Source organism: Amyelois transitella, chromosome 13 (genome assembly GCF_032362555.1).
Source record: "Amyelois transitella isolate CPQ chromosome 13, ilAmyTran1.1, whole genome shotgun sequence".
Taxonomy (NCBI): domain Eukaryota; kingdom Metazoa; phylum Arthropoda; class Insecta; order Lepidoptera; family Pyralidae; genus Amyelois; species Amyelois transitella.
Genome location: NC_083516.1, coordinates 385,299 through 398,406, shown reverse-complemented (window position 1 = coordinate 398,406; position 13,108 = coordinate 385,299). Strand labels below are relative to the sequence as shown.

The 13,108-nt window shown below is 38.4% G+C and overlaps 1 protein-coding gene across 5 annotated transcripts in view; it reads left to right on the top strand.

Moving 5' to 3' along the window:
* The window catches only part of LOC106133166 (ras-related protein Ral-a), a 28,978-nt gene extending 15,937 nt beyond the window's left edge, over nt 1-13,041 (top strand). For 4 of the 5 annotated variants that reach the window (XM_060947249.1, XM_060947250.1, XM_060947247.1 and 1 more), the window contains exons 2-5: nt 4,378-4,560; nt 5,701-5,861; nt 6,354-6,528; nt 10,886-13,041. In XM_060947249.1, the coding sequence (XP_060803232.1) occupies nt 4,408-4,560; nt 5,701-5,861; nt 6,354-6,528; nt 10,886-11,002 (606 nt within the window). In that variant the 5' untranslated portion in view covers nt 4,378-4,407 and the 3' untranslated portion in view covers nt 11,003-13,041. Of the gene's footprint in view, nt 1-4,377; nt 4,561-5,700; nt 5,862-6,353; nt 6,529-7,383; nt 7,526-10,885 lie in introns of all 5 variants that reach the window. The other variant, XM_013332801.2, reaches the window with a different exon arrangement.
* The last annotated feature ends 67 nt before the right edge of the window (nt 13,042-13,108 follow it).

Here is a 13,108-nt window from a genome sequence, read left to right as displayed (position 1 = left end):
ACAATAAAATTATATATTTGTCATTTTTCCTAAACAAAAACAAATACATCTTTGCAAGTGGAAAGATGTTGTGTCTGCTTTCATCTCTATGCAGAGACGTAATTTTATGTACAGTGGGACCAGGAGATACTAAGGCCACTTTCCGATGACCACTAAAGACGAAGTCCCGATATCTCTCGGACCCACTGTACTTATTACGACAGTTATCCAAGTAGGTAAGTGTCACAATGAGATATTGTTAGAATCGTACGAGTCATTACCTCCTTGATGACCTTAATGACACCATGACCGTGCCATTCTAGATAGGTACAGTCGCGTACCTACAGAAGCTAAATATCGATTTAATTGGTTTGCACGGCTGGTAAGTGGCTTGTTGGTCGTGACCTTGGCTTGAATAGAACAATGTAAATAAATAAATTATCAAAGGAATTATGTTAATCCATAGTCAATAATAATTAATAGAACGGTCGAAGAACTTCCTTTTTTCGAAGTCGGTAAAAAACACCTCGGAGATTATTCACTAATATCGCGGACGAAGTCGCGGGCACAGCTAGTGACTTATAATACATGGGTAAATGCCTTAAAAAGGCAGTAACTATAGTCTTCAAACTCGATAGCCCTAAAAGGAAGCGGCGTGGCGTCATCCATAATCTGATCTACTCCATTCTGGGCAGTTTCCGCCCACAAACATACATACAGCGCAACTCTTTACTATTTAGGAATTTTCTCGGAACGCCAGTCTGTGAAAACAAAGTATGATGTTTATTTGTCCATGCTGTGATTTATATTCTAATGTTACGTTTAAATTTCCTGTAGTTTTGTCTATGTTAATTTATAGCTTCCCAAATACTTTTAATTGTAATGACATGAAACATTTTGTACTAAGTTTTCTTGTAGGATATCTTTGGATGCCGTGTAGATCTCGGCACTAATAGGAAAAAGAATAGGACCACTCATCTCTTTCCCGTGGATGTCGTATAAGGCGACTAAGGTATTAGGCTTATACATTTAGAATTCTTTTAGGCGATGGGCTAGCAACCTGTCATTATTTCAATCTCATTTCTATCATTAAGCTAAACAGCTTGACATGGCCTATCAATCTTTTCGGAACTGCTGGCTCTGCCTACCCCTCAAGGAATAAAGACGTGATTGTATTTGATATGTATGTATTTTTTGTAACAGATAGACTAGCCCACAGGACTAGCCAAAAATAAAAAAATACATCATATTAGACGGGTTTAGTATATGGAAAATTAAAAATAATTTAACTTTCACCGTTTTTTTATGTTCTGCAATAAAAATACTTTCACAAACATAAAGGTTTGAATGGTGAATGTTTTAGTTGTGGTCGCTAAATTACAGTTTCGAGTACCTACACAACTGACCGAAGGTGTGAGAAACCCTCTGTGTACAGTTATTTTTGGTTTAACCACGGTTTATACATATGTGGGTTTAACAAGAAGTCCAGAAATTATATTTTATACTAGCCACTGACATGAAAAATTCCTAAGTACACAAAAAACTACTTACGAATTTTTCATGATACTTGGTTTTTCAAGTATTTGGTTTATAATTGCCGTGTGGTTCCCGGCACCAATACAAAAAAGAATAGGACCACTCCATCTCTTTCCAAACAAACAAACTTTGGATACTTCTTTAGGCGATGGGCTAGCAACCTGTCACTATTTGAATCTCAATTCTATCGTTAAGCCAAATAGCTGAACGTGGCCATTCAGTCTTTTAAAAATTGTTGACTCTGTCTACCCCGCAAGGGATATAGACGTGACTATATGTATGTATTTATGGTTTATAATTTGTAATGTCATATAACAATACATCTGATTTGCGTCACTATTATGCCAACACGCCGCAGATATTTAGTGCATGCCGATAAAGGGAATGTCGTACATAACTGTAGTCGGCGTTAATTGTGTCTAGACAGGACGTAAACGTCGAGTTTGGACCGACGCACTGGTAATAATCCGATAAACTTGTACTACTTATTTCTTTTCCGTAAAATTGATCAATTTTAACTTATCTATACTAATAATTTAAAGCTGAAGAGTTTGCTTGTTTGAACGCGCTAATCTCAGGAACTACTGGTTCGATTTAAAAAAATCTTTTTGTGTTGAATAGACCATTTATCGAGGAAGGCTTTAGGCTATTTATCATCACGCTACAACTATTAGAAGCGAAGAAATAATGGAAAATATGAAAAAAAACGGGGTACATTATTCCTCCTTGAGGACTTCAATGATGCCCAAAATAACTATTCCACGCAGACGAAGTCGCGGGCACAGCTAGTTTTCCATAAATTCTGATTTGCTAACAGAATTAGAATTTTTCTTTTATCAAGTAAATAAAAGATTTTTCAGTGCAGAAATCTGGATTTTCAAATTACCTTTTTCAATAATTAGATCCTGCTAAGCATCGTATGGAATGTCCTTTAGATGCTCTTGTAAGCAATCAAGTATTATTTATTTTGATAAAGAGGAGTTTTCGCGTCAAATCGCTGTTGATATACTTATTGTCATGCCAAAATTCTGTATTTATTCTGCCAATATTCCAAAAGTCTTTGATGCGAGTTTACATGTTTATTGAGAGGAATTCAAAAATTCAAAACTATTATTAATATACATAGGACACTTTAATAACACTTAATAATTGCCATAACTTTTGGTTTCACAACATTTGTTGACGTTAAATAAATTACTTAAAAGTAAGTATACTGCCGCTTTCAAAGCGCCAGTGCAGAAGAAGCGGTAACAAACTGCACTGCAGCATTTTCTTCAACAACGTCAACTTCACAATTATCCAAACTTGGAATAGAAATGTGGAAAGAAGTGAATGTTATCTAAAAGCCGCTTTCCTCGAACTGTTGTATTGAAATTGAATACGGTTAAGTTTATTACTAAAGTTATGCCTTTACCTTGTTCATACATCCGTTCCACCTACAACTCTTGTGTATTTTCTTTCAATAACTGCACGTATTTGTTTAGCAGATAAGAAGGCTTCATGTTTTTTCTGTATACTCATATAATCGTAACTTTTGAGCATTGCCGACTCGACGTATGTATTTAATTTTTAAGCAACTTGTTTCATGCTAGATCCCTTTTCTTTCTTCGCAAAAGATATATTTTCTATCTTCTGCGTTCTAACCTTGAAGCTCGTAAGAAGAATCTGCATCTCAATTCTGCTATTTTATTTTAATCCCAAACGGATCGGAAACGCATTGATTACAACTTTTGGTATTCTCCTAGCAATTTGTCAAAACGAAGCCGTAACGCATTGGTTACGCATCCGAAACTGTTTGGTTGTCGTATTCTGCTAAAGGACACGTAACCTTTCGTTTGCCGTTCGGCTATTATTTCGTATTCTGATAAGTTTTTGACAATTGGTCCGGCCGAAACGCAACGGTTCTGCGTTGGTTGAATTGTCCAAAGTTACAGTTTTGCATCGGCAGCAAATAACCAACCGCTTCCGTTTCATTTGCGTTTCAGCTATCAACGTAAAGTTACTGGAATACCGTTTGACAATATAAACGCAACTGTAACCAAGCTGAAACGCATCCGAACTGTTTCGGTTAACAAATAGCAGAATTGGCCTGCTGTTGTAACCTTGTCGATGTTTTCAGTTTAGTTTGTGTGAGAACTGTGGACTTAACTCTGTCCTTTCATCTTAGTGTGTACCACCCTTAGCTGTTTCGGTACTGATGGATGGAGCCATGTCTACTGGTCTGTCTTTTTCGATCTGGCGTTAATTCCGGGTACATGCTCACATCGCTATGATGCATGATGTAAAAAGATCTTTTTCTGATTGAACTTGAATGCGTATCTATTTTATATCTTGGGTTTAGTATGTATTTTAAAATATACTTGCCGTGCTGTGTGGTTCCCGGCACCAATAAAAAAAAGAATAGGACCACTCCATCTCGTTCCCATGGATGTCGTAAAAGGCGACTAAGGGACAGGCTTATAAACTTGGGATTCTTCTTTTAGGCGATGAGCTAGCAACCCGTCTCAATTCCATCATAAAGCCAAATGATCACGTCTATATCCCTAGCGGGGTAGACAGAGCCACCAGTCTTGAAAAGACTGATAGGTCACGCTCAGCTGTTTGGCTTTGTGATAGAATTGAGATTCAAATAGTGACAGGATGCTAGCCCATCGCTTAAAAGAGGAATCCCAAGTTTATAAGCCTATCCCTTAGTCGCCTTTTACGACATCCGTGGGAAAAAGATGGAGTGGTCCTATTATATTTTGTAATGGTGCCGGGAACCTCACGGCACTAGTTATTTATCACTGGAGAGGAGTGCGAGGTGCGCTGAATGTCTAATGGCCTGCAGCTGAGACTAACGATGCCTTTTCTGTCTTCCAGCGAGGCACCAAGTGCCACCATCACGGGATCATGTCGAAGAAGCCGGGCGCGCAGCCCACCCTGCACAAGGTGATCATGGTCGGCTCCGGCGGCGTCGGGAAGTCTGCCCTCACTCTCCAGTTCATGTATGACGAGTTTGTGGAGGATTACGAGCCCACTAAAGCGGACAGCTATAGGAAGAAGGTAAGACCTGGTCTCACGGTGAAGTAGTCAGGAGTACTCTATGTTAAACAGGGTGGAATGCTCTAGTTTATGCATGATGATTTTGTGAGGACTACGAGCTTATTAAGGCAGACAGCTGAAGAAGATAAGACTTGGTCTCATGGTGTAGAAGCCGAGCGCGCAGCCCACCCTGCACAAGGTGATCATGGTTGGCTCCGGCGGCGTCGGGAAGCTGCCGCCCTCACTCTCCAATTCATGGTGTAGAAAGAAAGTAAGATCTAGTATCATAGTGAAGAATTCAGGCGTAGACCATGTAAAACCCTTATCACTAAGGGGTATGAGAAGTAGATGTTGACCGATTCTCAGACCTACTCACATTGTATATTGAGTAGCTCACAAAATTTTATGAGAATCAGCCGAGCCGTTTCGGAGGAGTACGGGAACGAACATTGTGACACGAGAATTTTATAAGATATAAAAGACGCAGACTCTACAGCCACTTAGAATATTAAAAGGGCATGTTTAAATACAGCGGCAAGTCAGACCCCAGAATCGCTTTCAATTGGAAGGTCTACTGTGCACGTGTTGTTCACCCTCGAGGTCATCGATATTGCAATCATGATTGACTCACCACGACGCGGTGAAGAGAGGTGTGAGGAAGTGAGTCACAGCTCATCATCGTGTGGCGTAGATTTTGTAGTAATTAGCACTTATGGAAACAATGTTGAGGGCATGACTTTTGCTTTCTTTCAACGGCAGAACACGTCACGCCACTTTTGTTAGTGGATATGTCTAGTGGTGTTATAAGATCATGGGTTCAAAACCAGCTTGGAAGCAGCTACATTTAGCAGGTTCACTGTTAAACTCGTGTTATTGTGTTCAGTGTTAGTCGAGTTAATTGTCGATGATGGGCTAGCAACCTGTCACTATTTGAATCTCAATTCTATCATCAAGCCAAACAGCTGACCGTGGCCTAACAGTCTTCAAGAATGTTGGCTCTGCCTACCCCGCAAGGGATATAGACGTGATTATATGTTTGTATGTATGTCTTGACACCAGGGAAAGCGGTAATTAAAAAATATATATATGATGATTCTCTTGAGTTTAATATTCCTTAAAGTTAACGAAATTATATTTTCAAACTTTCTTTTTAAATTCCAGGTAGTATTAGACGGGGAGGAGGTTCAGATCGACATCCTGGACACGGCGGGGCAGGAGGACTACGCGGCCATCCGGGACAACTACTTCCGGTCCGGGGAGGGCTTCCTGTGCGTGTTTTCCATCACAGAGCCTGAGAGCTTCGACGCCACACAAGAGTTCAGGTAATTAAATTAATGGATAACATAAGATACTAGCTGTTACCTTCAGCTCTGCCACTGACCATTTATCAAGGAAGGCTTTAGGCTATATTATGTACATCACGCTGCAACTATTAGGAGCGAGAAGAAATAATGGAAAATGTAAAAAAAAGGGGAAAATTATTCACCCTTGAGGGCTTCAATGATACCCAGAATCAGATTCTATTCTATTCTAATTTTAATTAATATTGTGAAGTTGACGTTGTTGAAGAAAATGCTGCAGTGCAGTTTGTTACCGCTTCTTCTGCACTGACGCCTTGGAAGCGGCAGTAAACTTAGTTTTTAAGTAATTTATTTGACGTCAACCAATGTTGTTAAACCATACGTTTTGACAATTATTAAGCGATATATAGTATCCTATAATAATGAATAAAAATTTTGAATTTTGTTGAGGTATCACTTCAAAGTTCGTTTTGTTCGTCGCATCTTGACAAAACAAGTATAAACACGTTACAGGGAGCAGATACTGCGAGTGAAAAACGACGAGAACATCCCGTTCCTGCTGGTGGGCAACAAGTCCGACCTGGCGGACAAGCGGCGGGTGCCCCTGGAGAGCTGCCGCGAGCGCGCCTCCGCGTGGCAGGTGCCGTACGTGGAGACCAGCGCTAAGACCAGGGACAACGTGGACAAGGTCAGTGCATGCAGTCAGTAATGTCTGTAACCTGTGAGGGGTGCAGAGAATCTATGGTCTTCGAATGACCAGGAAGACCGTGTGTGCACTGGAGAATAGGACAGCTCTATTTCTTTCCTATGGATGTAGTAAAAGGCGAGTAAGGTGTTTAAATTTGGGATTCTTCTTTGAGGCGACCAGCGCTAAGACCAGGGACAACGTGGACAAGGTCGGTACATGCAGTCAGTAATGTCTGTAATCCGTGCGCGGTGCAAGGAACCTATGGTCTTCGAATGACCAGGAAGACCGTGTGTGCACTGGAGAATAGGACCGCTCTAGCTCTTTCCTATGGATGCCGTTAAGGCGAGTAAGGGATAGGCGTTTAAATTTGGGATTCGTTTTTTAGGCGATGGGCTAGCAACCTGTCACTGTTTGAATCTCAATTCTATCATAAAGCTAAACACCTATCAGTCTCTTCAAGACTGTTGGCTCTATCTACCCCGCAAGTGATATAGACGTGAATGTATTGTATCTGTTGGAACTAGCACTATTTATACAACTTGGAGATGGTTTACGGTACAGATTACTAATAGAATTGAGATTTAAATAGTGACAGGTTGGGAGCCAATCGCCTAAAAGAAGAATCCAAAATTTATAAGCCTAACCCTTTATACGACATCCACGGGAAATAGATGGAGTGGTCCTATTCTCGTTTTCTATCGGTCACGGGAACCACACGGCACAAATATCCTATATAAAGTATCTATATATATTGGTTGGACTATATACCTATATGTTTGGGATGTTTGTTTGTGAGTCGTGTCGTCCGCGGTGGAGGCAGCGTTGGTGATGTGTGTATGTGTGTGTGTGCCGCAGGTGTTCTTCGACCTGATGCGGGAGATCCGGTCGCGCAAGTGCGAGGACAGCCGCGCCCCCAACGGCGCGCTCAAGGATCGCAAGCGCAGGAAACTCAAGTGCACCGTGTTGTAGGATGTTAGGGCTCGCTCGCTGTGAATGTGTGAGTGTTTTGTTTGTGTTTGTTTTTTTTTCGGCGCCATTTTGTTTTTTTTTTTTTTAATTTACTATTAAAGGTTGAATGTTCTGTTGTTTATTATCAGATAGTAATGATTGTAATGATTTTTTTTTTGTCACTTTTAAATTGGTGATTTAGAGAATAACTTACACTGTAATTCACTAAAGTATTTGCAGATTGATTATTATATTTTTTTTAAGACACTTTCAATATATTACTCACACATTTAATAGCGCGCAGTGCTCAGGAGATGAGCCGCGATGTGCTAGTATAAGCGACGGCTATGTATAAATTGTAATATGATATTCGCCCATTTTGGTGCTGGCAATTCACCTGGTCGCGGTGAAGCGCGACTGAGTGATTCGGCGGCGTTTCATCGCGAACAGCTCTTGTAATGTTAAGCTTTGCGCTTGCACGTTCCGATAGTGATGACGGTGACCCAATGTTGACTTGAAAACTTATCTATACTAATATTATAAAGCTGAAGAGTTTGTTTGAACGCGCTAATCTAAGGAACTACTGATTCGAATTGAAAAATTCTTTTTGCATTGAATATATTATTTATCGAGGCTTTAGGCTATTTAACATCACGCTGCAATAAATGGAAAATGTGAAAAAAAAACGGGGGAAATTATTCACCCTTGAGGGTTTCTATAATACTCAAAATAACTATTCTACACAGCTAGTGGACAATAATCAAAGGAAGAGAATTTTTGTAACGTGTAAAATATTATTCCTGACAAGAAAGTTGTTCAAATTTCGTGCATAACCCGGTTTATTTTGTGTAGAAATGTAGATTATTGTTTTTTTTAGTGATATTTGTCAATATCGATATGTTTCCAAGTCAATGTTAATCAATACGTATGGATGCTAATGTAAGTTTTGTATTTATTTTAAAATAAGCGCTAAATGTTATGTGTATGCTGGTTTATTGTATGGTCGCGCAGAAACACAAGTTTATGATCTTTGGTGATTATCTAATACTCGAATATTTCTTTTAAAAAAAAGTGAAAATTTAGTGTTTTAATTGTGTTCCCCCCAAACGTGGGAGTGTTAGCGTGCAAAGGTTCATGTCTATACTGTCATATTGTCTTATTAGACTGCGGTGGCATATATTGAATTTCAAAGCAAGCTTAGTAACATTTAACGTTATGATTTTGTTCAATGATGTAAATAATATTATGATAAAGCATCCTTAAACGAAATTGATTTAAAGAATTTAATGTAACACTATGCTGCCTCAGTTTTTTGTATTTCACAACTTCACTACATATACTATGTGTAATTATTGCTATATGTGCTCATTTTGTACTCGTAATTTGTAGGTATGTCGTTGTATTGTTAATTTATTATGTGACTGGAAACTAGAGGGGGTGATCTATAATGCGAGATGATAAAATTACAAGACGCCGGATATTTTGTATTTTTTTTTTTTGTAAATTATATTGAGACTAGTGTATGATCTCAGTAAGGAAGAGGGTACACCGTAAAATATCGTCTTTAAATATTTGGTTCAAACAGATATACTCGTACATATTGATATATTTGTCAGTGAAAAGTAAGCCCGTGGGAACTAAGCTTTAAACATCTCCTTTTCGCAACAGAGCGCCCTCTCGCGGCCGATAGTTGTACTACCGGTGACAGATCTGTCAAATTTATTGGAATAAAAAGTAGATATAATCTTGATTATGCTTTTTGCCGGTCTCATTAGGGATGGCCAATTCGCCATTAATAAATTTATTATTAAAGTCAATATGAAGACTGGGTATAAATTACAGTGGGCTATATAGAAAAGTGTGCACTCCCTTACGCACCTGCGTTATAAATGGATACTTCTCTATGTGGTCCACTGTAGAGGCGGTACAGTCGGAGACAGATACACCTGAACCTCTCGCCGGTGATGGTCGATGATAAGAAATGATGATGATGGGTGGAGGGAGGCTGATCTGCTCTCGTCTGCACTTGTGTGCGTGTTTGTTTCTAACTGTGGAGGGTATTTCACAAACGACTCGACTTTTGACTCTGGTTGACATATTGAATGTGTTCCGATTAAGTATATTGCTTTTTGTGATACTTTTGTCGTCGTTGTGCTTAAATAATAAGAATATTGAAAAAATCATTAAAAGAATCAACGACACAGACAGGACATTTCAATATTTTGATTGGGTCAAAGTTTCTCAGTATTACGAGCTAATATTTTCAGTGAAACCTTGGTACTTCACGCAAAACAACTTTAAATGTGCGAAATAATAAATATGTCGGGAGTTGTTTTAACATCTTTCGGTATCACTCGCCTTCAATACTTTTAACTATTATTGTGAATATGAAATAACCCGCCACGCGATTCAAGGTATATGGAAAATATCCAGTTTAATGAAATATAGTTATCATGTAGAATTATACAATTAAACAGGTTATAAAATTATGTATAAGTCAGTTCGTACTGCCAACGTTATATAAATTATATAGGGTTACATGTATTGTGCATGTATAAACTGTAGTGTCATTCCTTTTCGTTTGTAAAGCAGGAAATATTATATATTTTTGTGATTAACATTTATTAGTTTACTGGTGTAATGAATTTTGTATGGATTTGACATGTTTGCTGCAGCGCTGGAAAGCTGAAGGAAATATCCAAATAAAAAAGAATCCTTTATTGTTCAATAATTGTAATATTTATACAATATTTAATATATTAAAGATAATTTTGTGACGTTAGAACCTAATAGGTTATGAAAAGAAAACAAAAAAAAAGAACTCTTAAATTAATCGGGAATAATACCGTTTCAATCAATTAGAAAGATAACTTAATAGATTTTATTGGTTAAAGGCCAATTTAATATGACCGAGACGTCATTTACGTTATCGATACATTTAAAGCGCTGCGGTGAATGTGTCTAGCGGTAAAGCGGCTAGAATGCCGTGTTTTCTACTCATGTACTGAATCCTATAGGCTAGTTTAGTTCACGTACGTACCGTACAACTCGAACTGGAGATGACAGAAATATACTGATTTGCAAAATTTAGTTTATTATTTATATCCTGAACACCTAAACCGATGTGTTTGATATGTGGATTTTAAATATGTGTGTGAACTAAAATATAAAGTAAATCGGTCATTTAATTTATATGAATATCGTTTTTGAAAAACAATTCATGTCGATACCGTATGCGATAATTAAGGGAATAGCGTTTGGGATTTATAACTGAACCTTGTTTTTATTATGTGAAAGAAATCTCAAGAAAAATCAGCGAAGAAGGAGTATAATATTTTTTTAAAATATTCATTGACCCACTTGCTAACAATTATTCCATCCGGATTATTTATATTGGGGGGTCCCACAGGCGTTCCTGACTCTAATCCGGCAGATGTCGCGGCTGAAGCGCGGCCTGGCGCTGGAGGAGCCCCCGCCGGAGCCCGAGGGCGCCCGCTGCCGGCCGCCGTGCTGCATCATCTGCTGACAGCGCCCTCTGTTAGCGAAAGTCGAAAGCGTGGTCATCTGGTGGCGCCATCTGCTATCATTAATTGACATTGCTACCAAATGTAACAATAATTCCGATCCGAATTGGAAAATACACAAATTCCGAATGTTTGTGTCTTGAAAAAATGGTTCTTTTTCCTCATTTGTTCTTCGTCACTCGATCTGCGCATGCCGCCGCTAAGGCTATTTAAATTATCTTAAAATTTTCAAATTTCAAAATTTTTATTTTATAAGTAATTTTCAATTCTTATTTTGTCTTTTAGGTGACTTTTTAAGATCGGGCAGGGTTTTGTTACATATAGTTTACTGCATTATCAGTTGACATTTGGTGGTTGTATTTAGACATTGATCTAGCCAGGACCCCATGTGTGTTTGTGTGTGTGTAAGTACTTCATACAGAAATAGAACTAAACTTGTTGACAAAATAACATTTTTATAATTGTTTTATTTGAAAATCTGTAGTAATCAGTATTTAAATGTATTTTTGTGAATTAAACTTTTGAGACGAAATAATTATATCACTGTCGATATATTGTATATACTACTCTGTCAAGAAAGTAGCGGGAAAAGATCAATAATACATAAACTGTTTGTTATTCATCCAAATTTATTTTATCACCTTCAAAATATGCTCCTTTAGAAACGATACACTTACGCCAACGAATAATCCAATCATCAAAACATTTTTTAAACGCTGTTTCCGGAATTGAGGTCAGTTCTCGCCGCGAATTCTCTTTTATGTCTTCTACCGATTGAAAACGGGTGCCACGAAGTGGTAATTTGAGTTTAGGAAAAAGAAAAAAGTCGGCTGGAGCCATATCTGGTGAATATGGTGGTTGCTCGATGGTATTTGTTGAGTGTTTGGTTAAAAATTCGTTCACAATGATGGCCTTGTGCGAAGGTGCATTATCATGGTGCAAAATCCAAGAATTTTCTTTCCACAAATCTGGCCTTTTTCGTCGGATTTGCTCTCTTAAACGCCGCATAACACTCAAATAATATTCCTTATTTACCGTTTGACCTTCCGGCAAGAATTCCGAGTGCACAACACCGCGATAGTCAAAGAAAACAGTCAACATGACTTTGACTTTTGAACGACTTTGGCGTGGTTTTTTCGGTTTCGGTTCAGTTGGAAGGCGCCACTCCGAAGCTTGTTGACTAGTTTGCATGTCAAACTCGTAAACCCACGTCTCGTCACCAGTAACAATGCGTTTCATGAATGTTGGGTCGGAATTGACTCGTTCTAGCATGTCCTCAGCGACTCTCATGCGATTGAGTTTTTGAAAAAATTCAGGTCTTTTGGGACTAGCCGAGCGGCAACATGTTTCATACCCAAATTATTAGTTAAAATGGTACGGATCAACTCGTGAGATACAGAAAGTTCGGTGGCTATCTCTCTCAAAGTTGAATGAGGATTTTCAGTCACTATTTCCTTCACTTTTGCGATGTTAACTTCAGTTGCAGACGTTGATGGCCTACCAGAGCGAGGCAAATCTTCCATCACATCTCGACCGCTTTTGAACGCTTTGTACCACTCATAAGCACGAGTTTTTGATAAAGTCGATTCACCGTAAGCCTTCTGTAACATTTTCAGTGACTCCGAACACGATATTCCATTGGCAATGCAAAATTTAAGACAAACTCTTTGTTCGATGTTTTTATCCATTATGAAATTAGCAATACACACTAGATATGATATAAATAAAAATAGCACTGTATTTAATGTAAACAACAGATGCAACTCAAACTCCGCGCCAAAATGGAAAACAGTTTTGCCAATCTAACAACAACAAAAAAAACAAAAATTTGAATTTGGAACCATAAATAAATAATCCATTCCCGATACTTTTCTGACTGAATGTATTCCGTTGATGGCGCCATCTGTTATCGGTAGTCGATATCGCGATCTCACTTCATCATCCGTATTACTTTAGTAGGTACGTACTATTAATAATTTATGTGGCTGTATATGAACTAAATAGATATTATAATTGATTTTAATAAACGTATTTAAAAAATCCTGTTTTCTTTCTATTCGACTCAGTCCTGAAAGAGCAGGCAGAGACTACACCTTTTCACTTACCAC